This window comes from Bacillus rossius, chromosome 11, assembly GCF_032445375.1.
Source record: "Bacillus rossius redtenbacheri isolate Brsri chromosome 11, Brsri_v3, whole genome shotgun sequence".
NCBI classification, from domain to species: Eukaryota; Metazoa; Arthropoda; class Insecta; order Phasmatodea; family Bacillidae; genus Bacillus; species Bacillus rossius.
In genome coordinates, this window is record NC_086338.1 from 41,408,949 (window position 1) to 41,435,799 (window position 26,851).

The window sequence follows — 26,851 nt, forward strand, 5'->3', positions numbered from 1 at the left end:
AAAAATCATGTTTTCTCATGTTGCAATTAGGCTACGCTTATTATACGAAACCCGGGCACAAATTTTAACGTAAAAAATCTTTAAAATAATGCCGAGAGTGATAAATACGCGCAAATTGTGTTTTCAAATAAATTTCTGGACGCGAATCATAAACTTTGTACCTGAACCCACGAGAATAATCTTGGTACTCAAGTAAAACATTCAAAGACTGGGTGAGACTCATGCAAAATCGTACTACTCATTTCTTCCGCGTTTATACCGAAAAAAAAAAAACATAATTCGGAAGTAGAACCAGCTATTGTTTACTTAAGGTACGTTCACCGCTGGAAGGTCCGGATGAATTTAAAGAAATTTCTAACAGTGTACGATTACAGTTTTCCTGAGTCGAGTTCGTAGTGTCTCCTGGTGTCGACTAGGATGTGACCTGTGTAGAGTTTAAAGCAGCTGAGGATGGAAAACGCCTAAGGACGACTTTAAACGCTTTAAACGCCAATTGGCGTCGTCAGTCCTTTTTTTTTTTTTTTTTGTGAGCGTAGGTGTGGCACCCTGCCAGATAGCACCGCTTCGATGCGAAAAGACCCCATCGCAAACCTCTCCCCACAATCTAAAAAAAAAAAAAAAAAAAAAAAAAAAAAGAGCCCACTAGTACCTCTTGTTGTGGGGGAAGAGAAACTCGTATTTTGACCGTGATATTTTAGCACGCACGTTCACGCAGGCTCGCCGAAACATCCCCCATAAACTGCACCCCCTTTTATTTTCCCCCTTTCACCCCTCGCTATTCCGGCCTTTGTTACCCCAACCTCTTCGGGCCATTTTCGAACCACGCGCGGCATCGTAACCGGCCGTCGCGATGGCATCAAAGCCAGCGGCTCGGGCCAGCACTCCCCTGCGCGGTCGGAAACGGGTTAAAAAAAAAAAGGTAAAAGGTAAAAGGTAAAAGGGGTAGTGTTCCAGCGTCACGCGGCTTATTTATGTAGCACAGCAACACATCTCTTCTTGACCCTCTCGTGTCTTTTTCCCTACGTGATACTAGTCTTTAGATTCGCTTTGTATTGCCTTATTCACTAGAAAAACCAATTCAGGACAGCTTCATTGTTGACAATTTATGAAACCAACAATATGATAGGGAAAAAAATTCCTTTACATTGTCTTAAAGAATTTTTTTTATCGTTTAACAAAATGCGTCTAATATCATAATGGCCGATAAAAAACTTGACTACCAGATAAAAAATATATATATTATAAAGCGTTTAACTAGTAAAACCAAACATTGTACATTGTAATTTTTTTTTTGTTACTTGGAAAGGAATATTCTTGCAAAATTACATATGTTTGTCAATTTGAACATATACGTTAAATAAACTTTATCACTACCAAGCAAGTTCGCAATTATACTGGGTGCGGATTCTCAACCGGGCATTTATGCTTTCTGTTGTCGTAGTACCTCCAATAGTTAAAGTTATTTGTAAACCGTTCCCTGAGTATCTTTCTAGTATTAATAATAAATATGATACCTGAAACTGAAGTCAAATAGTTGATAATTCGATTATCATTTTAAAAGTTTGAAAAAAATTGAACTTGAATGAGACATTAAATAAAATATAAAGAGATGCGGCAATTTTCGAAACTCAGTATTTTCTCGATAAAAGTATTTCATATTTGCAAAAATAACCACAACCATGTGCTGTACAAAAATACAATAAATATATTTCTTGTAGTATTACAAACTATTTATTGGCAACAGGAATCATCTGTAAAAGTACAGAACTATTTTTCTTATTTAGTGACACCTTTTCCACTAGGTTATTCGTCGCACGTTTGCCTTTACTGATAGCATACGAGCTTACCGATATGTGTTTGTAGCATTGCCTCGTTTCTTTATTAATGGAACACAGGAAGATATGCAGACTCCTTTCAGGACACGTTGCACATACAATATACGAGGGCTGTTTTTTTTCTTCAAAATTCCGATGGGCTATAAAAACACAAATTTACATAATATAAAAATATACTACCAAACATTGAGCAGGGTCTTACTTATTTTTCTACATAATCGCCAAAACTATCGAGGCATTTGATATATCGTGACACAAGCTTCTCAATGCCTTCTTCGAAGAAGTTAGCGGCCAGTGAATAGAGATACAGGGCCAGCGCCTGGATACCCCTCTCCCACACATGACCGCTGTGAGGCGGGTGGACTAACCACGCGGCTCACTTGCTCCCGTGCCAAGATTCATCGCAAGAGATGCGAATAGCGGTGCAGAATGTGCCGTGTCAAGGTAACGCGCTATCGTTTGGTGCGTCCGTCATGTCTAGGGGTTACATGTCTTCCCAAAAAAATATTGAAGCTGAAGATTGGAGTCCCGGTTTTTCCTGATGCGCAGCCTCGATGCACCGAGATTGCGCAATCAACGGGACTTCAAAATCACCTTTCCTGTTTTTCAAATCTATGTCCTACAGAGTTGTAACTCGGTAATGATATTCCTTATATTACGATGTGTTTATCCCGGGAAACGCCGGGTACTTCAGCTAGTGTATATATGTGCTGACGTTTACTGCCTACCCTAGATCCGTTTTCTCTCTCGACTCCCTCCCTCCCCTTCTCTCTCTCTCTCTCTCTCCATTCTCACACGATTTACTACAGCGTTTCGTCACGGTAAACCTCCCGGCGCTATCGCGCGTGCTCCAACATGTTCGTCAAGGGGGGTAGCTACCCCCCCCCCCTCCCCAACTCCCCTTTAAATCCTCCTCATTCCTGACGAACGCAGGTCTTGAATTGCAAAGCAGGCACGTACGCCCGCAAGGCACACAACCAGCCTTTCTCCCCTATCCTTCCGGGACGTACACACACACACACACACACACACACACACACACACACACACACACACACACAAACACACCTGGTGCAGACGGATTTACGAGCGCGGCGCAAGAACTTCCCCCCGCAAGTTAATCAAACCCTTGGAAAGGGTGTGGGATGGGGGGGGGGGGGGAAGGCGGTTGTGGCCACCGGGAGAGGAACAGGAAGGTTCCTCACTTCCCTCCAGCTACCCTGTTATCAACATCCACACCCCCCCCCCACCCCACCACCACCCAGGTGGCTTCACTCATCAGCCCGCCTCCAACGACCGCTCGGCACACCGGTGATATGAGGGTCGGCGCTGGCTTGGGAACTCCCACAACTCTCGCCGTGACACGCCCCATCCAACAGCCCCGACGCGAAATGAGCTCTCCAAATAAAAAAATATAAAAAAATAGTCCTCTTCAACGTTTCGCCGAAATTAAAAAAAAAGGCAAGGCTTTTAAGCTTATGAAAGTAATAAAAAAAAGGGGAAATACCAACATTTTCGCCTCGTTAAGACTCGGGGGAAACACATTTGTGGCCCACACATAAAAAATATACCTAAAAGGAATACAGACCTAAAGATTCTTGGGTTAAAAGTAAATTTTTACAGGTTACTTCTTGATCTGAGACAAGTATAGGTTATGACTCAGAGTAACCCGAAGCATTGATTGTTTTGACTTGAAGGTGGACATTAGGCTACTCCTGGCTGAAAGAAATAAAAAATAAAGCACACGCAAGGTTACACATGAGCTTAAATTGCGTTGTTAGCTAATCACAAAATCATTCAAATAATTTTCGGCTGTTCTAACTGGTGCGCAGCACCCTTTGTGATACGCACTCTTGGTTTCAGGCAATCGCTGGGTAAAACGCAAGAAGGTCTTCTCATTCGCTACTCATTTGAAGGGAAACAGCTCTTGGCAAATGCTGACTGCTTCTTCTACAATTCCTCTCGCCTCCGCGCACAGGTATAAACCATGCGAATATCGGCCATCTCTGCGAAAGTGAAGTCTGCCATTCTATTGCTGCACAGAAAACTATTTTTTGTAATTTTTCAAACCAGTTGCCAAGAAATAGTTTGAAGGACTATCATAAATATACTGTAACTTGGTACAACATACGACTATGGGTTATTTGTTAGATACATTAAATTTTCAACAAAAATTGGTGCATAATTTCATATTTTAATTGATTTTTCATTCAGGAATAATTTTTTTCTAACCATGGAAAAGATAATAGAATATTAAATAATTTGACTTTATTTTGTTTTATAACGCTTAGTAATATGCGCATGTAGTACTGCAAAGCTATTCAGGGAATTGTTTACTTCAGCTATTGGAGGTACTGAGATCACGCAGAGCATAAATGCCCTGGTATACGAATCCGAACCCAGTATTACTGCGAACACTCTTTTCTAGAGACACAGATGTTTCCATGTGAATGTACTAATTTACAAATATCTGTAATTTTACATAAATATCTTTGTTTCATTTACTACAAAAAAATCACAGTGTGTTTGTTGAATCTGTAAACGTCGCATCGTAATCACTAAATCGTAAACTGTCTTTCAAGGTGAACCCCAAACTTTTGTAAAATCACCTGGATTAACAAGCGGGGTGCATGCAATTTGGCACATGGGCCTAAAATATAACCAGAAGGTGTATTTTGCAGTGAAGTGCCAAGTGAGAGAAGGATATTCCCCCATCAGTTGGATCGACATACTAATGTGTGATGTATGAGCGAATAAAGGCATGTAGGAGGGTTGAAATTTAAGTGTCCTAATGAATCTAGTGTGTGGCGTGTAACAAAATAAAATGTGCCAGCCGCTCCAAGAATCCCCGAATTTTTTCACTTGCATGGGTGATAAATGAAGGGCCATGTATTTTTCGAGAAAATAAATTCCATACCAACTGATCTTGTTAAAACTTTGTAGCACTGTCTGTGTTTCGTGTTGGCTTTATTTATTTCAGGTACATGTCTAATGTCAGCACACCAATCACGGCCAACCAGTGCGGGAGAGAACGCACCCTGAATTTCCCAGGCAATCACAAGGAAACAACCGCTACCGCAGTCCCGTGAGTACAAACCGGACCAATTCGCGGAATCATTTCGCGACAGGCTAGAGTCCAAAACACATGCAACTTTGTTCCGTTCCTGCAATCGTGCGTCTGGAAGTCTCCTGGGCCAATCAACCAATATACTGACGAATCACGCGCTACTCAGCTGACACGCCAATGAGCATGTGATATTTGCGTGAGTGTGTGGAGTGTGGAGTCTATCCCACGAAATATTTTTCCAGTCCCTGCTAATGAGCGAACAGATATATTTTTTTTTGGCGAAAAAAAAAATGACGCTCGTGATAAGTTAACTATCCTCCTCCCCTCATATTTTTCTTTTCTTTCCCTTGCGCGGGCCTGGAGTCGCGCGAGGAGAAACGCGATGGACTTCGGCAGCGCGCGACAATCGCTGTCGCTACTGACGCAGCCGTCAAGCCGGGTCCCAGGGGCCGCTGACGAGATTCACGGCGGACACGTTTTAACGGCGCCGCGCGTCGCTGATAAGGACGCGTTATCACCTACCTCCTCCACCTCCAACCCCTCAACCGTCACACGAGGACGGAGGGAGGCAAATGGCCACACGGTAGATAAACGCGTCCACCCCCCGAACTCCACACACGGGCGGGAGTTGCAGAGGGGTAGGCCGTCCCTAACCTCCCCCTTTTTTTTCCATCTTCACGCAACCCCCCCCCCCCTTTTTTACGTCTCGCAGCGTGCCGCGAATGTCAACCGCGGACGTGCGCAGTTTTTTTTTTTTGCTTTCCACGGCTCGTAAGGGAAGGGGGGGGGGGGGATGGTCGTTCGCGGCGCGTGGTGGGAATGGGAAGAGGGCAGTAACTCAACTCTCTGCCGCGCCAGGGCCAGCGAGCGCGCGCGCGTGTGTGTGCGTGAGCTATGTGCAGCTCTTTTGCAGTTTCGACCTCTGACCCCCCCCCCCCAACCCCCTCTTCAACCCTCTGCAAACGCCAGAGCCGCTCGGCCGCAATGTCCGCGTGGGATTCCGTCGCCTTTCGCCAGGGGGACAACACGGTGGCCGAGAAATAAAAGAAAGATATTGTGATTCTGTACAAACATAACGTTATTTTCGCATATCTTGAATAGGTTTATTTGAGACAGGCTACTAAGAATTTTGGCACCAAAATTTTACGATGATTTTTTTTTTTCAAACCATGGACAAGTTAATCGAATATTCAATAATTTAACATAATTATTTTTTATGCTCATTATTTGCGCAGTTAATACTGGAAAGATGTTCAGGGAACGGTTTTACCGATAACTTTAACTATTGTAGGTGTTGGGACAACACAAAGCATAAATGCCCGGGTAAGAATCCTAACCTAGTGATACAGTTGTTTCCGTGTACATTTACAAATTTACAAATAGCTGTTATTTTTTCAATTAATTATCTCTGTTTCATTTACAAATAAAATTCACACTGAGAGTGACAGATGTAGATTTATGGTGTCAGCGCCATTGTCAGGATTTTAATTTGAAGAATGTTGTACGAGTACCAAAAAAAAAAAAAATTACCCCTGCAGTCTTAAAAATACATCTTACACATCATGTATGCCGTCAACTATTGTTAGAGGCATTTATCTGGCCGCTCTTTATAATTTAATAAGGCGTCCCTGCGGTTGTAATTGGCTGTCGCCTGCTCGGCCACTCAAGACGTGTTTGCTTCCTAACAGAATGCTGACAGTGGACACGTACCTGGAACGCACCCAGACAATCAAGAAACACGGAAAATGCTACGATGTTATAACACACTGCCGGTCTGAAAATATTTACGCGAAAAATACATGACCCAAACTATTGTATAGTTTTAATTATATACATTATTGTATTAAAAAAAAAATTCGATTGTAGGAAGGGTGGAAGGGGCTGTTGTGGACTACCACGGAAACGCCACATCCTCATGGCTAGAGTCCGGAAAAATGGCGGACTCATTCGGCGATAGGCTAGAATTCAAATACATATACCTCTTAGATGATTTTGCTATGGGCTTACTGTTCATCTGGACGCATCTCAACCAATTATAAACTCTCAACCAAAGAAGGATCGAATCACAGACGAACCAGCCGAGACGACTCACAAGTCGGCAGCCAATGAACTTGCGTTATTTGCCCGAGCGTACAGGGGAATGTGCTGTATATCCCGAAGGCCATCGAAACCGCGAATTTTGCAGGTCTCTACTCATGGCTACGGATCTGCTGTATGCGTGCGTGTATATAGACACACAGACACATACACACACATCTAAGTCTACACATTTGTTTGTGTTGGTAATGTTTGACATGTTTGCATGCATTTTGCCTGTGCTGCGCAGAAAAGGAGAAGGGTTTTTTTGGGGGGGGGGGGGGGGGGGGGGGAAGTCATGAGTGTAATAGCGAAATTTTTTTTAAGTAATACAGATTGATAAACTATTTTTGTTAAAAATATATAATAGTTTATAAAGAAATATTTTTAACCGAACCCGGAGAAAAAAAATATAAAATTGACTGCTTTCTTGTCTTACGCTGAATAAACCGTTACAGAAAAAACAACATAGCTATGCCTTGCCGGCCCTAACACGCTAGCTAGCATGTGATGAACAACGAGTTAAAAATATACTATCTAATATAACTTATACAACTTGTACTAATATCGCAAGTGAACATAATTTTCATATCTTTATCCAGTCTTTCTGTATTTATCTTCGCCATCATTCCGATACAGTATTAGTTTAATAGATTTGTGTTTTAAGGCCAGATACGAAAAACAAAATCAGTTTGAACTAGACATTAATATAAAAATAAAAAAATTTTGCGACGTTTTTAAAGGAAACTTTTTTTTGCTAAAAATATTTACAAACCCGTACGTTTATGTAAAAAAATAAAAGCTTGGAGGCTGGATATAAAAGCATAAGAAGTTTTTTTTTTACGTCTCGCCCCAACAAACGCACCCTGCAGTTGCCAAATAAGTTACACTCCAACAGTCAAAAGAGCCTCTGCCAACATAATAAAAGAATAATAAAAAATGCAATAAGGACTGGGGGAAAAAAAACTTTCAGATTCATGCTTCGAACGAGCCAATTTGTACGACGACAAAGCGTCGCGGCGTGGTTGGTAGGAAGGGGGCGGGGCGTGGGGGTAGACCAGGCGGTGTTCAAAAGGAAAGGTGGGAGTTTACTTACGCCAGGAGTGAAGGCGTCTTTAAAACCCCCCGGGCAGAAGGGGTTGTGTATCCTCCTGGTTCGGCGAACGGCCCCGCTAAGGGTCGGTCTCGGAAAAGCGGAAAGCGGAGGAAGCCAGCGAACGTCACATTAAGGGGTTTGGGTGGGGAGTGGCAAGACGGTAATTTTTTTTTTTCACGCGAAATCCCTCTCTCAGGAAGCGGGGAGGGAAAACATCGTTTTCGGCCTCAATTTTTCCACATTCCGCGGCATTCAAACCGCAGATATTTCCACTGATTTTTTTTCCCACCCCCCTCCAAACTTTGTCCTGTTTCGTCAGGACCAGAACCACCAAATAAAGCCTCACCAGTGAAAATTATTTTTTGAACTTTACCCTGCGTAATATATTTTTTTTAACTTTCATTAAAGCAAACTTTGTTGGATATATATATATATATTTTAACTTTTTCTGTCCACGCGATGAAGTTATGGTGGTTTCGAGGGGAACTCTACACCCTTTGGAATTATTATTATTTTACTCTATCGTATAGCTTCCTAATGGTAAAATTGTGTATGTGGTGACTATCCCACATTAAAGTTTTTGCTTTCTAGAAAGCTAATAAATACTATCCGCTGGTTCCGAGCTTCTGCGAAATTACTCTTCCCCCCTCCCCCCACTCTCTTCAATTCTTTGTGGCACCAAGATCACAAACACTATTCTAATATGATGCAATTGCCCCAGAATCGAGCGGCTTGACTAAAACAGGAAAATAGGGTGCGAGTTGTGGAGAGTTTTTTTGGGGAGGGATGGGGGGGGGAGGGGGGTGTTTTCACAAACTGCTTGCAATATAGCATGCCAATTGAGTAAGCTCGAGGCATACGGGTTCGTAAAGATTTTTTTTAGCAAAAAAAAGTTTTCCTTTAAAAACACTACGCCAATTTTATATTTATTTTGTTGCGAACGTGACATTGGCCGGGACATGTGCAGGTGCAGAGCTGGCTGGTGACTGCCGCAATATGATATGTGCCGCGCGCGCCTGGAAGATAACAAGGATTGTCGCTTTCCTCCCTCCTTCCCACCACTCCCCGCGCGGCGCCATGCCTTTGACACGTAACTGACACCGGACTGCTGGGAGTTCAGCGAGCCGCCGACACGTGTTTTCGAGAGATTTCTGCCATCGGGACGGCTCGCGATGACGCGACTGGCCCCGGCCGCTCTCGTGAGTTCTGGAATTTCGCTGGGGTCTATATATAGGTCCGAGGACGTCAGGAGTGAGTCAGTCAGTCTGAGTGAGTGAGCGAAGTCGGGAGTTCTCCCGCAGCGGAGTTTCCGGGCGATAGTGCCGCGGGTGCGGCAGAGTGGCGAAGTCCTTGGACGAAGGTTCCAGGGCAGGGAGTGAGAGTTCAGTGGAGTCGGGAGTTTTCCCGCGGCGGAGTTTCCGGGCGATAGAGTCGCGGGCGCGGCGGAGTCAGTGAAGTTCCGAGTGAGGCGTAGAGTGGGATCTCGGCGAAGGGGAAGTGCGACGGCGGCGGCGGAGTGCGGCGACGGAGTCCCGCGGCGGACACCCACGAGGGGTGCTGCGGCGAGAGTTGCGCCAGAGGTGCGGCCCAGCGAGGCGTGTGGAACGAGTGACTGGGGAATTGACATTTCTCTAAGTGTAACTAATTATTTGCCAATTTAGAAGATTATTTGTAAGTGACAATTAGTGGTAATAAATAAAACTGTGTGTGATAAATATCTTTAATTGGGCTATCCTTTACGAACCCGCGGTAAATCGTAACAATATTAATGTCAAGTCCCAACTAATTTTGTTTTTCGTATGCGGCCTTAAAACTAAAAAAAAATATTTAAATAATACTGTATCGAAATGATGGCGAAGATAAATACAGAAATACCGGTTAAAGATCCGGAAATTATGACCACTTGCAATATTAGTATAAGTTATATTAGATAGCATATTTCTAACACGTGTGCACCAACGGTTTAATCAGCGTAAGACAAAAAATCAGTCAATTTTATATTGTGCACTGGACTAAGGGCTTGGGGAGGGGAGGAGGGGGAATATTTCGTAACGTTTAAAATGCTTTTGAATTAAAATAAATAAGAGTTTAAAAAAACTAAAAAACACGCTTTTATAGAAAATCCAACTAAAAAATAGAAAATAAATTTTAATAAATTTAATTTAAAAATAGTGTAAAATAAAAAATGTATTTTATTTAAAAAAAACGTGGGGTGCTTAGTGTCAATAGTTATAATTATTTTATTGACATATATGAGTAGAAGGATTATCATTTTGATAATATCTTAAAAAGCCCCCACGCTTTTTTTTAAAAATAAAATACATTTTTTTATTTCACACTATTTTAAAATTAAATTTATTAAAATTTATTTTCTATTTTTTAGTTGGATTTTCTATAAAAGCGTGTTTTTTTAGTTTTTTAAACTCTTATTTATTTTTTACTTTTTATTTTTGTTTATTTATAAAAGTGTGTTTTTTAGTTTTTTAAACTCTTATTTATTTTTTACTTTTTAGTTTTGTTTATTTATAAAAGCGTGTTTTTTTATTTTTTTAAAACTGTTATTTGTTCTAATCTACTATTAATTCCGTGATAACTATAAGTAACTGTAATTATTTTACAAATTATTAATGTGTACAGCTGTATTGATAGTCAATATTGTATTGTCTCGATTTTGAGAAGCCATTCAAAAATTTTAACGTTATCAATATATACAGTGAGACTTAATGGTATAAGGTTATTGACGAACAAGTGATATCGACCAGTCTTACATAGGCCTACTGTACGAAATTAATGCGGTGAAGCAGGAAAGGATTGGATTTACGGATTAATTATTACGTGAAGCGTTCCACATTTACGTAACAGGAATTTTGGGAAGGATAAGAATTGAGAAAGGATGAGGAAAGGACCTGCTCAATGAGAGTGTATACAATATGTGAGAAAAATTCGGATCGACCGGACTGGGATACGAACCCAGAGCCTTCCGATGACATGTCGGCTGCTCTACCATCGGGCGCTCGATGTACGATAAATATGATACAAAGCGCCCCACGCTTTTTTCACAAGAATACTAATATTTTTCATTCGTTATTGTTTTAAGCTTATTTTAAAAATTATTTCCTCAATTTCTTCCAGGTAAAAATCCTTAAACTGTAAGTTTTGCTCTAAATCCAAATATGTTTTTGATATATCATCTGTCAAACTTATCCATATTTTCCGTGTTTGATGTCTTTTATTTAATGAGTTACTGATCTTGGCATAGTTTGGAGTATTTGTAACTGCTTAGTGTACATTTGCAGGTTGGTGTTCGAGTGGAATTTCAAAAATATGCCCATCAGGTGTAGCTATTGAGGTTATGCATATGGTGTTTGATTTCCCATCTGCTGTTGGTTTCACAGCAAAATCAAACTTAAATTTTTCCATGTTTCGTGAAATATTTGCAGAAAATGTTGTTTTATAATAATGTTTCACTCTTGGTTAATTGGTAAAATGAAACAAAGACGTAACTGTGTTTCTCTATTTAACGAAAGAAACAACATTTAAAGCCCTTACTGCAGGTGTTTTTCTTCATATTTTTACAAATATAGATAATATTATCTTCAAGAAAGTATATTGTTCACAATAATCATAACCCACTCTCACTTTTCATTTAATTAAATGTCACAATATTTAGTAGGCTTTGTTTATATCGCGTCAAAGACAAACTGAAAGAAGAGTTCGCACATGAGCGAAATTGTTTTCTTTAGAAATACGTCTTTGCTTCATTTTAACAATTATATAAATTGACAAAAATCTTATTTTGAAAATTGATTAATGGAATAATCGTATCAAATCAGTGTATTGTCATCGGTCCTCTACAAAGTTTGAATGAAATCTGGCCGTTTAAAGTGGGTCAAAATCGCACCCAAAGGAGTCGGTTACAAACATACATACAAACAAACATACAGGTGAAGCTAATATAAAGCGTGTAAAAAGAAGTATTTTCACGGGTTATTTACGTTATAAATCGTTATGGAGAGAGAGAGAGAGAAAAAAGAGTTTGCACATAAATACTACAACGAACATCTTCACTATAGAATGATAACTCTGCCAAAGTAAATTTCACTTATTAATTATTTATTCAACAGTTCACAGTGCCAATATGTTGGGGTGATTCGTTCTGAGGAGCTATAGACGATTTATTTCGTTACGTCCATGTTTTTATGTCGTAGGGTGTTACCGTCTGTAACTACCTCGCTGTCAACGAAGTTAACCACGGGAAAGTTTTTTAATGTGAATACAACGTGTGTGTGTGTGTGTGTGTATGTATGTATGTATGTATGTATGTATGTATATATATATATATATATATATATATATCACTGTCAGTAGTACCTTCACTGTTACGAAGCTTCAGCTGATCATTATCTGTGATGGCTTCGCTCCTACTAGCTAGGGTGACGTCCGCCATCTTAGATTTTCTTACTCTCTATGGAGAGTCTCGTCCGACCGGCGCCGGTGAGGGGAAACCTTTTTCGAATCACCACAAGTTATTATTTTTATTCTCGTCGTGTTTTTTTTTTTTTTTTTTTTTTTTTTGCAATTCAGATTATATAAATACGCTATGTGCCACGACGTTATTTTTTTCGCAATATTCTTTGAATTTTGGTCTCACAGCTGTTGTATAATACACCTTTTTTTTACACTTTCAGAAGTGGTTTGAATAGTATACTATTTTTCTGCAAAAAATATAACTTATATATATTTTATTCAAATTGGTAAAACACGCGTGCCAAATATCTCCTCTCAAAGTAGATGAGTCACCCAAACTCTTACGTTCGAGAAACTTGCCCATTACTCGTAGTGGCCTGTAAATATACGTTAAAAAAACTGTATTATAATGGCGGATGAATAAATCTGTTTGCATGTGCGCAACCCGAGTATACTAGACCCAGTTTATATTTTTTAACGTTTCAAAATCCATCCTATTTTAGTTGCACTACACTTTAAAAATTGGCATTAACGATTTATAACACGTATCCACGTAAAAAAATGGGGGGGGGGGGGGAGGGAGAGGGGGTAATTTTTCCACACGTCCTGGAAACGTTTTTTTTTTTCTCTCCAGAAGACTATTGCTTCCTGCGACGTATTCGTAAGTGAAATTTGTGGGAATGTGGTGTGAAGGTTGCGCGAATGAACTTCCTAGAACGAATCAGTGGTCAGAGTGAAGCGTGTGATGAAATTTCGTGAGCTCACGGAGGAAATTTCCGTTGGAAACATTGAAACCACACGCATGAGTCGCTCGTGATAACACCGCGCCGACGTGGCTGGCGGACCGAGAGAAAACTCTCGCAGAAGACTCCCTCAGTTGGAAGAAAACCGTATCTTGTCACTGAGTCACGCACAACTTTATTGCCGCACGATAGTTGAAAAACAAAACAAATATAAGTAACCCTGCTATAAGTTTCTTCCTTCGATGCGGATTAACGATGAAAAAAAAATTTCACTTCCAATTTACGAAGAACACTGGTTATACATTTTCTAGGGATCTTCGTAAATTTACGGCTATCTTCGTGAACTTACGGACACTAAGTTCACTTTTGTTTGAACATGAATCCAAAAGAATATTCTCGGTATGTTAACAAACATAAAAAAAAACATTTTAAGAACACTTATTTTGCCCATGTGTTAGTATTATCTTGGTTTGGAACGAATCATACAACTCGAAAATCATAACACGGCGTAGTTTTTAAGAAGATACAATTATTCGAAGTTTCAATAACTCTTCGTTTATTTGAGGTTAATACTTCGTTGAAAAGTACGTGAATTTACTGTAATTTCTAACAGTGTAGACCCTGTTTCACAGACTTGAAAACAGACGACTAAAAAAACTCAAAAAAAAAAAAAAAATTAAAGCACAAACAAGTATATTCGTTTCTGGAAGTTTTACAGATTCGATAAACTTTATTCTAGTCATTAGAACGTTTAAAACCAGTTACATCAAAATTTAAATTAGAGTTTTATTTTTGCATATGGTATGATTTTAGATGCTTTGTTTAGTTTTTAAAACAGTAAAATATGGCTGTTATATGCCCTAATTATTTTTGTACGTATCCTAAACAAAAATATTAAAAAACATTTTCACACTATCGATTTTTTAAAATTGTATACCTTAAAATTTAATTAATTGACACATGTGAATGAACTTTAATAATTGTATTCAGTAAACATTGTAAGTGTTCATTAAATTAAATTAAATTTCACATACAATTCAAGTAGACCTACTTGAACTGTTCCAGTTTATCAGTCTTTAAAAAAACGTTTCTTTTCCTTAAAAAATGAGGTTCTTTCTGGCCTACATATATTTTCTGATTGTGAAACATAATTAAAACCGTTTTCTGAAAATGAAAAAAGTTATTAAAAGATTTATTATATTAAGCATTTGAGGTTTGCTTATTTGTATTATTTTATTCAAGATGACATTATTCCTCAAAAATAATATTTTCGGAACATGGACGTCTGCAAAGAAATAACTAAACCTATTAAAAGTTAAAATGGAAAATTTTAATTCAAGGAAATCTAAAATATGGCTGAAGCATCTTAGAACGACAATGTATATGTGGCTATGAAGTTTCAGTGACGTAATGTGACGTTAAAATAACTGAACGCAATGAAAACGTAGTGCGATTTTAATTAAAATTTCATCACGTTAATTGCTTTAAAACATTTTGTTCGTAAAAAAAAATTATAGTCTTTTACTAAATGTATATTCACTCAATACTTCTTTAGTTAACCGGAGCCTTAAAATGTATCCGCAAATAAATCGTTCGTTGAAGTCATTATAATATTATAATGGTAGTACATAAAAGTAACAAAATCCTGGTAATAGTTTCAAAGTTACTACGTAAAGTCACCTATAGAAAAAGAATACATAAATATATATACTTATATATTAAAGATAATCTGAAAATATTAAACGAGGTATTTTGAGATTATTAATATCTGGTTGGTTGCAGACTTACCTTAGTTTTTACGTCGAGGTATTTAGATGAATAACATGAAAATCAAGTGTGATATTATTTGATATGCTTTCTTAAACTACGAAAATAGTCCGGTAAAACTTTTTTTTTATTAAATTTTAGTGAGAATGTCAGATTTATTATTGATATGACATTTCTGTTCTACGTGAAGCAGAAGATTTTACTTGAAATAAAATAAAATCACAAAATGACAGAAATTAACATAATTTACGAAATATTAATATGTGTGAAACCGTGTAACGTTATACTATATGAATAAGTTATGAATTCCCTTTTGAACTGCTTATAGGATGAAAGAGGAAGCAGCCGGTTTCCTCCTCCTAAACATTTTGAATCGCGCGCGTAAATTACGGTAATAATCGTCTCGGACCCCTGTAGACCCAGCTGATGGTGGGGAGGGGGGGGAAGGAGGCCTTCAAATTCGGAATCCTATTTAACGTGCGTGGTCTTATCGCTAATCCGCACGTTTCCCGTCTGCCCCCTCGGACCCTCCCTGCCTTACTCCCCCTACGGCGGTCGCCCCAATCCGGCCATTGATAACGTGAATAGCTCGGGTCAGCGGGGTGTCTTGCACGTGTGTTTACCGGGCCCCTCGTGGAAGGGGGTTGTGAGGGAGTGAGGGTGTCCCTTGGGGAAGGGGAAGAGAGGGGTGGGGGGTTTTGGCACAAGCGGCCAAAGAGGAGGGGAGCAGGGGTTGCTCGGAGGAGGGGAGGAGGTGTCGAGTGCCAAGAGTTAGTGGGAGAGAAGAAGGGTGGGGGAAAGTGAGGAAAAAAAAAAGCTACGAAGGGTGGTGGGGGGGATATTTTGCCGCAATGCGCGCTGGGACGAGGGGGTTTAGCGAGTCTAGTAAATTTTATTTTAAGCTTAGAATTTCCTTTATTTGATTTGTCGGAGAAGGAAACTTATTACATTTTGGTGATAAATATTAATTAATTACAGAAATAAATTACATTTATATAAATAACAAACAATAAACATAACAAAAACGATGAAATTATATTTAAAAAAGCACACAAATTACAATATAAGAAATTAATGAATAATGCATAATACATAGTAGATAATATATATAATAAATAATACAATTAAAAGAAATATAAATAATGGGTGAATTACATATACACTATGGACGAAAATTCTGCAGGATCCCGCAGTAAAATAACGGAAAATTGGTTTATGAAAGTCCCACAAGTTGAAAATCAGAATGCGGCAGGCTAATTCATATGCAACGCTTAAACTGGTCCATTTCTCCCACTCTGAGTTTTTTTTCTCGGACAACAAAGGTTTCACCTTTCGCTTCGTCCAAGAAAACTTCCGCAGCTGTGTGTTAAAAAAAAACTTCAAATTTGAAAACACTTACCTTCATTAGTAAAAATTATGAAGTACCTACACACATACAAAAAAGTAGGCTAATCGTATTTTTAGTGAAAATTTCGCAAAATATCAACCAGTTTGAGCTCATCATTGTTTGGGAGAAAAACGAAGCCCCGATAAAGGGAAATTCACTTTTCTGAGAGCTTCTGTGGTCTTTTCCGCCAGGGAAGTAATGCATGAAATCGTAACCATATCAGTAACAATAACAGATGAAACCCTTTTTTTCAGTAATGGTGGCCTCACACTAGTGTCGTGCAAAAGCTATAACCACTAGGAACACAATGTTGCATTACATTTAGGCGTTTACGCAGGCAATTTAAGTTTTGCTGCTCCGCAGTTAAGCGTATACTGGACCAATGCATAATCTAATTCCATACGAATGCCTAGTAAAGGAGAAACAAAAATTACGTCTAACAATATAATTTTTTGTTAAGGCTTTTTGTAGTATCTTCATCATCAAGTAGCAACATCGGACTTTCAAACGCTAACTATTTGAATAAAATTTCCTTTCAATTAGAAGATAGTGCTATAAAAACTCTGCAGAAACCTCCATAATATTTCAGTTTTTGTTGTTGTGAATTTACGGTTGGTCCCCCTAAACATCATTAGTCATATTTTAAAGTTTCTGTTGTTAAGAAAACTGAATAACCTAAAAAAACAAATAAAGTAAATTTTGGGAAGTTGTAAAAATTTCAAATAAAATAAAAAACTAATTTTTTACGTAAACCATTACCTTACGACCCTCACAATAGCGGATTTTGTAAAGTCAGTATTTATACATCTGTAAAACCAAACATTTTTTGGTGTTTATGTTATTTTGAGGACTTCTAAGTCTATTTATGATGGATTGCGCCTCATTTTTATACAATATATAGATGCATGTATGTATGTATGTATGTGCCACAGTAAATATCAGATATCACAAGCCATTTTGTTTTTTACAGTTTCTTTTCGTTAATAATTGTCAAGGTTTTTTTTCCTTTGTTGCTGCTACTAAGAAGCTGTAAAACGTCACGCAATTATTCATAATTATGATTGTTTGCGTGACATTTAGCAGCTCGAGAAAAGCAAAAAGGCTACCGTAATAAATAAGGAGTTTGTATTTTTCGTGGAAAAAAAAAGACTGGTCGCTCATTAAACTGCAGTAAGGTATGCCCGCGCTAGCGATTGGTCCCTTCTAATTGGCGGCCGTCTGCAAGAGAAGCCATTGCCCTGTTTTCCCGGGTCATTCAGGACGCGTTGGTTTCAGCACTGGATGGCTGTGATTGGTGCGTTGACAGTAGACATGTGCCTGAAGGAAACCCAACCGAACACAAAACAAGACAATGCCACGTAAACACACAGCTGGTCTAAAAGGTTATCGCGAGAAATTCATGGCAAAAGTAATGAAGTTACAAGAAATTCCTTTTAATAATAGCAACGATATCACTTGTAAAACTGCAAGGTCGAGCTTTGTAAAATTGCAAATGTTACAAAGCTCAGCTTTGAAATTTTATAAGTGATATCGTTATCAACATTGTTTTCCAAGGACTGTTCTTGCAAAAGTCCAAATTTTTACAGTGTAGTACTTTGTACAGTGTAGTACTGGGCAGAAAAAAAAATATTTACCCGTCCCCCAAGTTACTTTTAAAGTTGCTCCCAAACAAATTCAAGCTTGTTTATTATAAGTTTTAAAACAGCTCATAATGAGACTAAATACTGAGTTTTTTTCAAGGGCGTACAGTGGGATGTTTGACTTTGATATTGTTTTTTTTTTGGTAACATACGAACCATAGTATACTGCAAATTGTAAAACGAGTTTTTAATCTATTTCTGAAGTATTTGGTTTAAAACCCAATATTTCCGACCCTCAAATTTTTTGTTCCATATTTTTCGCACCTCAAATCCTCCCGCCTCTCACAAACTGGCGCTCTGGGCAATTATCCGGTTGGCTCTTTTGTAAATCGGGTAGGCAGAGCTTATTTATACAAACAGCTTTTAAATAGTTGTGATGACAGTCGACTTAAATATCTCGAATGACGAGTGAGAGCAAGATATAAGGGGCCCGCCCTGGTGTGCAGAGCTTCAGAAAAAATAAAATAAAATAAAAACACGTTATTTGAAAATCGCTCGAGACATCCGAGTGTTGTCTGTTCACTAAAAACATTTAAGAATACGCTGAGGGCGGATGAGAAGTTTTGTTTCCGTGTTTCTATTTTAGAACTGTATTTTTACACTCGGTGTAGATTCTTGAAAGCACCCAAGGGACTCGAATAACACATTTATCTTCTTTTCTACGTCGTACAATGTTATGGTTACAGCTCAGATCTCGTATTTGCCTTATGCACGATGAGAAGACTGCGTGCCAGTTCAGAGACGATACAAGATGGCGGCAGCGCTCTCTGGGAGGTGATGCTATTATTCCTTCAAACTAATAAAATTACAAGTCTGAATATGTTCGTATTTTTTTATTTACCTTATTTAATTCTCAGTAAGGTAAATGTCTCGATTGCCGAGCGGTCAAAAGTGCATGTTATTAAACCCAGAGGTTATAGCTGCCATGGTTCGAATCACAGCGCTTCCAAAGGATTTTTTATAAACAATTTAATATTTCAATCAGGACTAAACGATTCTGGTAGTTAAACATCGACCTCACATGCATGAGACTGAGCGATGATGGCGCTCTCTAGGAACAAACAGCGGAAACAAAGATGGCGTTATCCAATATGGCGACCTCCAGCAGACAAAATTAAGATGGTGACTGTGACGTTATCCTACATGGCGACTTCCAACAGAATCGAAAAAAAAAAGTGTCCTTTAACGAAGCTGACCAGCCGAATAAATGAATGACTGAATGAACCAGAGTTCAACGTCTCGTCGACAGGGTGAAGCGATGCGTGGATGGAGCAGCGACGGAATGCATCTCGGTGGAGGAAGTGAGAGGACTCTGAGAATACTCGTCGGCTCACGGCAAACGTCTCCTAAGTTTCACGATCTTGGGAAAATTGCCAAATTTGATCTCCTATGGTAATCGAGCCCAATCAGATCATTGCTGTAACAAGCGGGTGATTGTGACCATTCAGCCACAGCTGGCCATCAAGACTTTTCCAACATTTAAAACGATTAAACATACGTGATAAGATTCCTTGTTCCCTTACAGGCGTTGTTAAGGCGAGCACACAATAACACTTTGTGCCTGATTCAGTTTAGCTCTGATTTTTTTTATGTGTAAACATCTTATTTCTCGGTATAAGGCATTTGGTAGATTTTTTCCTCGTAAAAATAAAACGGAATTCGATGAATGGAACTGTGGAACAAAGATGGCGGATCCACGTGTAGCAACATAAATCCGTATATATTCAATTTCGTAAAAATTATGGTACATGACATACGTATTTGTGTGGCAAATGAAACATTATGCTACTGAAAATATCCTGGAATATATTTGATAAAGTAAAATAGTCATAGTAAAAAACTCCCAATTTTTAAAATACGTTAGGAAAATTGCATTATAGTACTGATGATACATAGTCTCTTCCCTAAAGTCAAATAATCCCTAGGGCTTAGCGGTAGATTGCACGCTTGTTATCCTTAAGGGATGGGGTCCCAATATCACCTCTGAGATTTTTTTCTCTGCTCAAGGCAAAACATACTTCTTTTTCCGCACATTTTCTTTCATTGTAAACGATGGTAACTGTTGAAAAGAATCAAAGCACTTGGCTGGAACGATGAAACTCTCGACTCAAAACACGCGAATAATGGACGCGGTCAGTAAACACGGGTTTTAAGACGACACTTGGCGACAGCCCTTCTCACACTCGGGAGTCCCTCCATTTCAACAAATTGCTCGGTCAAACAGGAAAAAGCGATATCATTTTTTATCGGGCGATATTTTCTGGCTACGCGAGGCCTGGAAGTAAATACGTTTTCGCGTTAGGTGTCTCTGCACACGGGAAAAAACCGTCATGCGGAGTTAGGATATAAACGCACCATTTTAAACGATACGTGCGTGAGAAACATAGAAACCATTTGATTTGAAACTGACGAGTTCTTCACTACATATTCCTCCTTATAACGAAAAAAAAACAAAAAAAAAAACAAATGTGTCGAAAATGACAAAACTTATTGCTATTCCAAAGTTTAAGTAAACAACATGAGTGTTAGTTAAATTACTTGGGAATTATTCTCAGTAGGCCTACGTAAGTCTTGAAACTTATGGGCGTGAAAATTGTACTTAATATTTTTTTATCGGTGTACGTTATCGAATAACGTTTGCTCTTAAGATAGTAACATAAGAGTAACGTGTGTACAAACACAAGACTCCGGTTTTTATTTTCAAGAGCTCCGCATTGCACTGTTGGAAGTTGCAGCAAATTTAAGGATTTTATGACGAAGAATGTAAGGTTTGTTCTTTGCTACAGATACGCCTCACTTTATGTTCGTAATAACTACGCAGAACTCTAAATAACAAATATCGTGTTCCGTTAAAAAGTGTATTTGGCGTGGATTTAACAAACGTGTTTATAAATATGATTTTTTTAATCGAAGATTTTTTTTGTGAGTTCATATGAAAGGTAGGAAAATTCGCCAGATTCAATTTAGTGAAATATGATAATTCGACAACTGTGCTCTTTATAAATCGAAAATAAAGTTCTTAAGTGTAGGTGAGAAGTTTCCATGTACCCAACTGGCATAACAACAAGCTGTTAAGACTACATACATTCGATGCCATGAATGATAACATCAATTTCGTGATGAAAATTTTATTGTTAAATCTTAAATTTATAATCCGCTCAATGATATTAATGTTTCTTTTTACGTAGATATTTACAGACTGATTTCAGTCGTTTATGCAAAAACAAATATACAAACATATACTTAGTGTTATAATATGTGTTTTAAAATGTTTCAAGTTAATATGATTAATTATTTAGGCTTCCGATGACTTTTAAATTCGTCTTCTGAGTTATCAACAGTCACCTGAATTCCAAGTTAGTTTGATATTGAAAAATTACCAATCTTAAGTTATATAAAATACAATGGAAAATTAATACCGGGCAGTTTCATGCTATCCAAATAAGTGTGCGGGCTAAAAATAACCTAACAGAAGGTGTACCACTGCCTTAATCTTCTATGAAAAAAAAGTTTTATTATCTAAACGAAATTTTTTTCACTTTTTTTATGAAATTTGAAGCGTTGGATGTTATTTTTACAGCAAATCTTTGTAACTATTACAATGATTTATGTAACGCGAAAAAAATAGTACAATGACCGAAACAAAATAATTTATCAATATGGACACTAACAAATATTTTGTGAAAGCAGCAAAGTAATTTTGTAGTCTTAGTAGCTAAACTACAAATTATTTTTTCTGTCCCTTACTGAACATTATAAAATTATTTCGCTGACATCACAAACTAGTCTGTCGGATTGATATTGCCAAAATTAGTTTCTGGTGGTCACTAAACTGTGTATTTTGTGAGAGGGAAAATAAGTTATTTTAAAAGTCATAATGCAGGTATTGTAAATTTTAAACAATCACGATGTTTATACTGGATGCAATTTCTGATGTATGTTTAACTGGTGCGACAACAAAGGAAGAATTTTCGCACAAAATTCTTGCGGATGTCCGGTGATATTCTCAAGCATTTTTGGACACTAAAAAAATACAAAATAGTTAAATATTAGCGGTGGAGGCTTGGAAATTTTCACAGTGAAATGATCGTGGATTTTCAGGGAAAACCAAGTTAATGATTAAAAAAAAGCTCTTTGGAATTGCAACAAATTTAATTTATCAACATGTTTGCATGGTGGTGTGGTGATAGAAAAAACTTTATAATTTGGGTCATAAAAATTGGTTGTTAGTGATTAACAAAATTAGGTTTGTTTTAAGGCAGATAAGAACAATTCTATTTGCAACTAAAAATCCATTTTGTTGTCGTAAAACTTTTAAGGGTAGATTTTCAGAATGTATTTCGTGAATATCATTATTATACAGATTTTTTTTAACAGGAATAATTTTATCACTAAGATACTGTCATAAAAAATGTAAGTTTAAACAATAATTTTTACTCACGTTCAAGCGACGTTATGACGTTTAAAGAGGACATGAATTGTTATTTGAAACAGCGCACTGCAGGTTGGGTCAACTCTAGAGAGGGAAAAACTCGTTTAACGTGAATATTTATATTTTATTGCTGATTTACACAAAAATTCAAAGTATACAAAAATTATGTTTAGATTATATTACAAAAAGGAAAAAAGCGTTTGTTTTTTATAACATATTTGACTATGTTTTAAATGGTCACTACACAGTTTTTCTGATAGAGACAATTTGTAATTTTTCGTCCTGCCAAAAAATTAAGTGTGGTAAATGCACCAAAATAAAAGTTCTTTATTTGCGAAATTACCCATGAAACTGACTCAGGAAAACTGCTACATAAATAATTGTTGACTGGACAAAATTATAAACAAAAATAACGCAGAATTTTTTTATTATCAAAAGAAAACACAGTTAGTTCAAACAATTTCCGTCAGAACAATGTTTCGTTAGTTTAAATATGTATTTATCGAAACAGTCACTGCAAAACTTGCAATCTAAGTAATGCTTGTTAAGAGAGAAGCGAGGACAGGGAAGAAATACGATCGTTCAGCCAGAAATACGCCTATATACAAAACCAAACCGGCGTTTTTCTCCTGGGTTTAATTTTTCTCCGGCTCGCACCTCCCCCTGGGAGTTTTTTTTTTTTGTTTTCTTGTTTTCCTTCTTCTCGTCTGGCGAATATCCAACTTGGCAGGATAGCGATATTGGATTTCAATTCATCAGCGTTAGGATGGGAACGATTTTTTGTTGTTGTTTTATTTTACCAGTGGTGCCAGCGGTGACAGAAGGGCACAAGCTGGGCTGGTCAGGCTAGTGCGCGAGAGCGTGTTTTATTTGTGCGTGAGCGTGATGGCCAAGTCGGGGTTCCTGAAGTCACGCAAGCCTCTGTGATCAATAATACCTCTTGTATTCATGTCCTACACATTAGCCCGTTGAGTTCGTGTACGTTCGTCCACAGACTAGCTTCAAAGTCTTCGATAGTGTGGGAGACGAAACCAGACATTCTGAACAGTTTAATTATGTAAAGAAATATAAATTTTTCGTACTATATACATACATACGTACATACAACCTACAATTAATGGCAAAACGAACACAACAAGTTCATTATCAACGAATCACCATTTCCCCGTGATTTTTGAGTAAATTAACTGGTTTTAGACGAATCCAAAACATAATAAGTAGTTAATTTGTTTTTAATTATCAAAAACAACAAACGAAGTGATATTCTTTTTCTTTTCAATATCTATATGTAACATTTTTCTAACAAGTAAAACACATAGTCAGATGTACGTAAGTTACGAATAAAATTGAATATTATTAAAATTTACGTATAATGTTCGAATTTCCTTAGATGAATGTGTAACTTATACGTTTAGTCTTTATGTTAACATTCAAACCAAATTTTAACTAACGTTGCACATATACCAGTTTTGCAGGCAATCCACTGAAGCGGGAGGGAGGGGAGGATGTAAAAAAAAAAAAAAGAAAGAAACATCGGGGGCAAAGTTGCGGGCGTCGAGCTGTAGTTACCTAAGATGTCCATGGCGTCGCCTTAGTCGGAGTCACGCGGTTGCGGACCTCAAAAAATGTTTGTTCGCACCTCCGCGCGCGCCGCGGTGCGCCCCTGCAGCGCACACGAAACCCCTCCGACGCCGGCGTCTGCCCCGTGACGTCACGCGCGGTGCACTGGCGCCATGCTGCAGGCACATCGATTATCCCTCCCTCCCTACCATCCCTCCCCACCCCCCCTCTCCTCGTGGCACGCGGCTTACAGGATCCATGAAGGAGGAAGGGAGGGGAAAGGGGGTTGAGACACACGCCACCGCGCATGCGTGGCCCGAGCGAGCGCGGGGAAGCCCGAACGGAAGCGGAGACGCCCGAACGTCGCGCGACGCCGTCCCACCAGCCCCCTTTCTTCTCAGTCGCGCGCTGGATGAAGTGTGAGATGCATGCGTCGGTCCGTGCTGAGCGAAGCGTAACGTTCTTGCGTCGTTAAACCTTCTTTTTCTCAAGGGGGGGAAAAAAAACCAAGGAAATAAACGAAAGGATCTTATTTGAAATGATTAAAATCGTTAATCGACTAGTGAATAGTACACATTCCCTCCCCCCCCCCCTCTCTCCTCATTTCCGTTCAACGGACCAAAATTATGCTCACTAAAGCTCACGGTGATAATTGTAGCCATCACATCGAATGGCTTTGTTGAAGAAAATAGTTATGGTATGAAATTAATAAAGCTTCTTTGCCACATTAAACACAACACCTTAAACTAAAACCATTAAAACCCTCCAGTTAATAAGTAAAAAAAAAAAAAAAAAAACACTCATACACGGAAAGTTGAAGCAAAGTTAAACAAAAAAATTTGTTATTATGGATCGTGAATTTTTTTTGAGTTCGGAGAACTGCGGGATAAACTTCGTTATTGTCTTCTCTCTGGCTGCTGTAACCGAAACAGATAGTGCCAATTAACAGGGATAAAAATGTTCTCTCTAAGAAACCAACCAGTAAGAGAGTAAATCTGGGTTGAACACACTCATGACTTTTAATTCTACCCTGAAGTCAGATGAATCCGCGATATTTCCGGGTCTCTATGTATGATTCTCGTTATTTTCTGGTATCAGGAAGAACTCATCACACTTGTACACTCCTAAGTAAGTAGGCCTTTCTATTCTCCATTGGCTGCTGCTACATTTTACCTCCATTTAAATTTTATAATGTTGTTGTTGATTTCTGCTCTTTCGGGGCGTGACAAAACTACAAATTGTCCAACGAGAACGCAGTTAAATTTTTATAATGGTTTTGCAATCCTGCCCATCCCCAAATGACAACGCAAATTTTTTCACGTCTCTAGTTATTGCTTTAAGAACTAGGTATTAAATATTTCAGCTATCTGCGGCCAGGCGTTCTTTTTTTATAACGGCTCTGGAACTCCAGGCGAGCTAAATATCGCTGGTATGCGCCGAATGCCGCGACACGCATTTCTCCGGCAGGCGCGAAATGCCATTACGTCTCGTCGAGACCGGACGCCATATTCGCTGTTGACGTCACGAGGTCAACTCGCACCAACGTTAGCAACAAGCTTACATAAAATTTGAGCTAATCTCTTTCAAAATACTTTCCTTGGCTAGCGATACGCACTTATTCCAACGTTTATTCCGCGATTGGAAAGCATTTCTAGAAGGACCTTTCAGCTGCTCTCTGTTGGGAATAATGAAGTCAAAACTTTTTTTATTTTTAATTTAGCACGACCCATTTTTTTCTGGTCTCCGTTTCGCAAACAAAACTGAATGATAACGCGTTGTTCTAAAACCACGATTACAGATACGGAAATTTCGCGCATTTGTATAGACGCAAGTTCATGATAGGACCGCAGTTATTTGGACACGCCCCTCTACGACCGTGAGCCAATCAATGCCCAGCCAGGAGAGACGTAAGCAAAGCAGGTAGTGCCAATTAACAAGGATAAAAGTGTTCTCGCTAAGAAATCAAACAATGGGGAAGCAAACATGGGTTGAGCACACCTATGACATTGAATACTACCCTTGAGGCCAGACTCGTTCGCGAAATTTCCGGGTCTCTTTCCATGACGTTACCTCACTCTTCCGGCTCTGGAAGCCAACAAACAAGTCACAACTTGTTAACACTTGACACTGACTATCTCAAAGTATCAGGCTAACGGGGCTTATTATTTCAAATAAATGTAGTGTCAGCAGTTGTCGCTACGACATTTCATTCGCAGTATTTTTTTTTATCAGAACTCGTAATTCAGTATTTGTAAGAGAGATTTACGTACGTCTTACAGTGCATGGCTAGGTACGTAAATTAACAATGCACATACATAATAGATACTCAATTTTCAAATAAACGTGCAAGCGTAACCGTTAAATATCTGTCACTCGAAATTGGACGTGAAGCCTACACGATTCGTTAATCTGAAGTCATTGAAGAACCAAAAGGAATGACGATATGGCAATGAAGCATTGTTGAAACGATTTGGGATGGTGAAGGAAAAGGGGGGGGGGGAAAGTACACCGGGAAAACCCACCGGCTTTACGGCAACATCCGCCACGTTTCTTAATCGCGAAAAAAATATTTTCCTGATTTCAAAACTTCTGATAGTCGCACATGGATCGCTTTGGTAGAGGAAAGTGATCTAAACACCCAATCCCCATGACCACTGTTGGAAAAAAAAACTCTAGCTCAACACACCGTACACGCGGATGATTGAACATTTATATTTAAAACAGATAACAACCGAAAATGAAACGCTTTTTTTTTGCATCTGTTTATCAAAACATTTTATG

The 26,851-nt window shown here is 38.6% G+C and overlaps 1 protein-coding gene across 3 annotated transcripts in view; it reads right to left on the bottom strand.

Annotated features, from left to right (window-relative positions):
* The window catches only part of LOC134536865 (complexin), a 1,123,559-nt gene that overhangs the window by 168,474 nt on the left and 928,234 nt on the right, over positions 1 to 26,851 (bottom strand). The window contains exon 1 of one of the 3 annotated variants that reach the window (XM_063376914.1): positions 24,080 to 24,180. The exons of the other annotated variants lie outside the window; for them this stretch is intronic. Within the exon in view, the coding sequence (XP_063232984.1) occupies positions 24,080 to 24,092 (13 nt within the window). The 5' untranslated portion in view covers positions 24,093 to 24,180. Of the gene's footprint in view, positions 1 to 24,079; positions 24,181 to 26,851 lie in introns of those variants that run through there. 3 annotated transcript variants of the gene reach the window in all.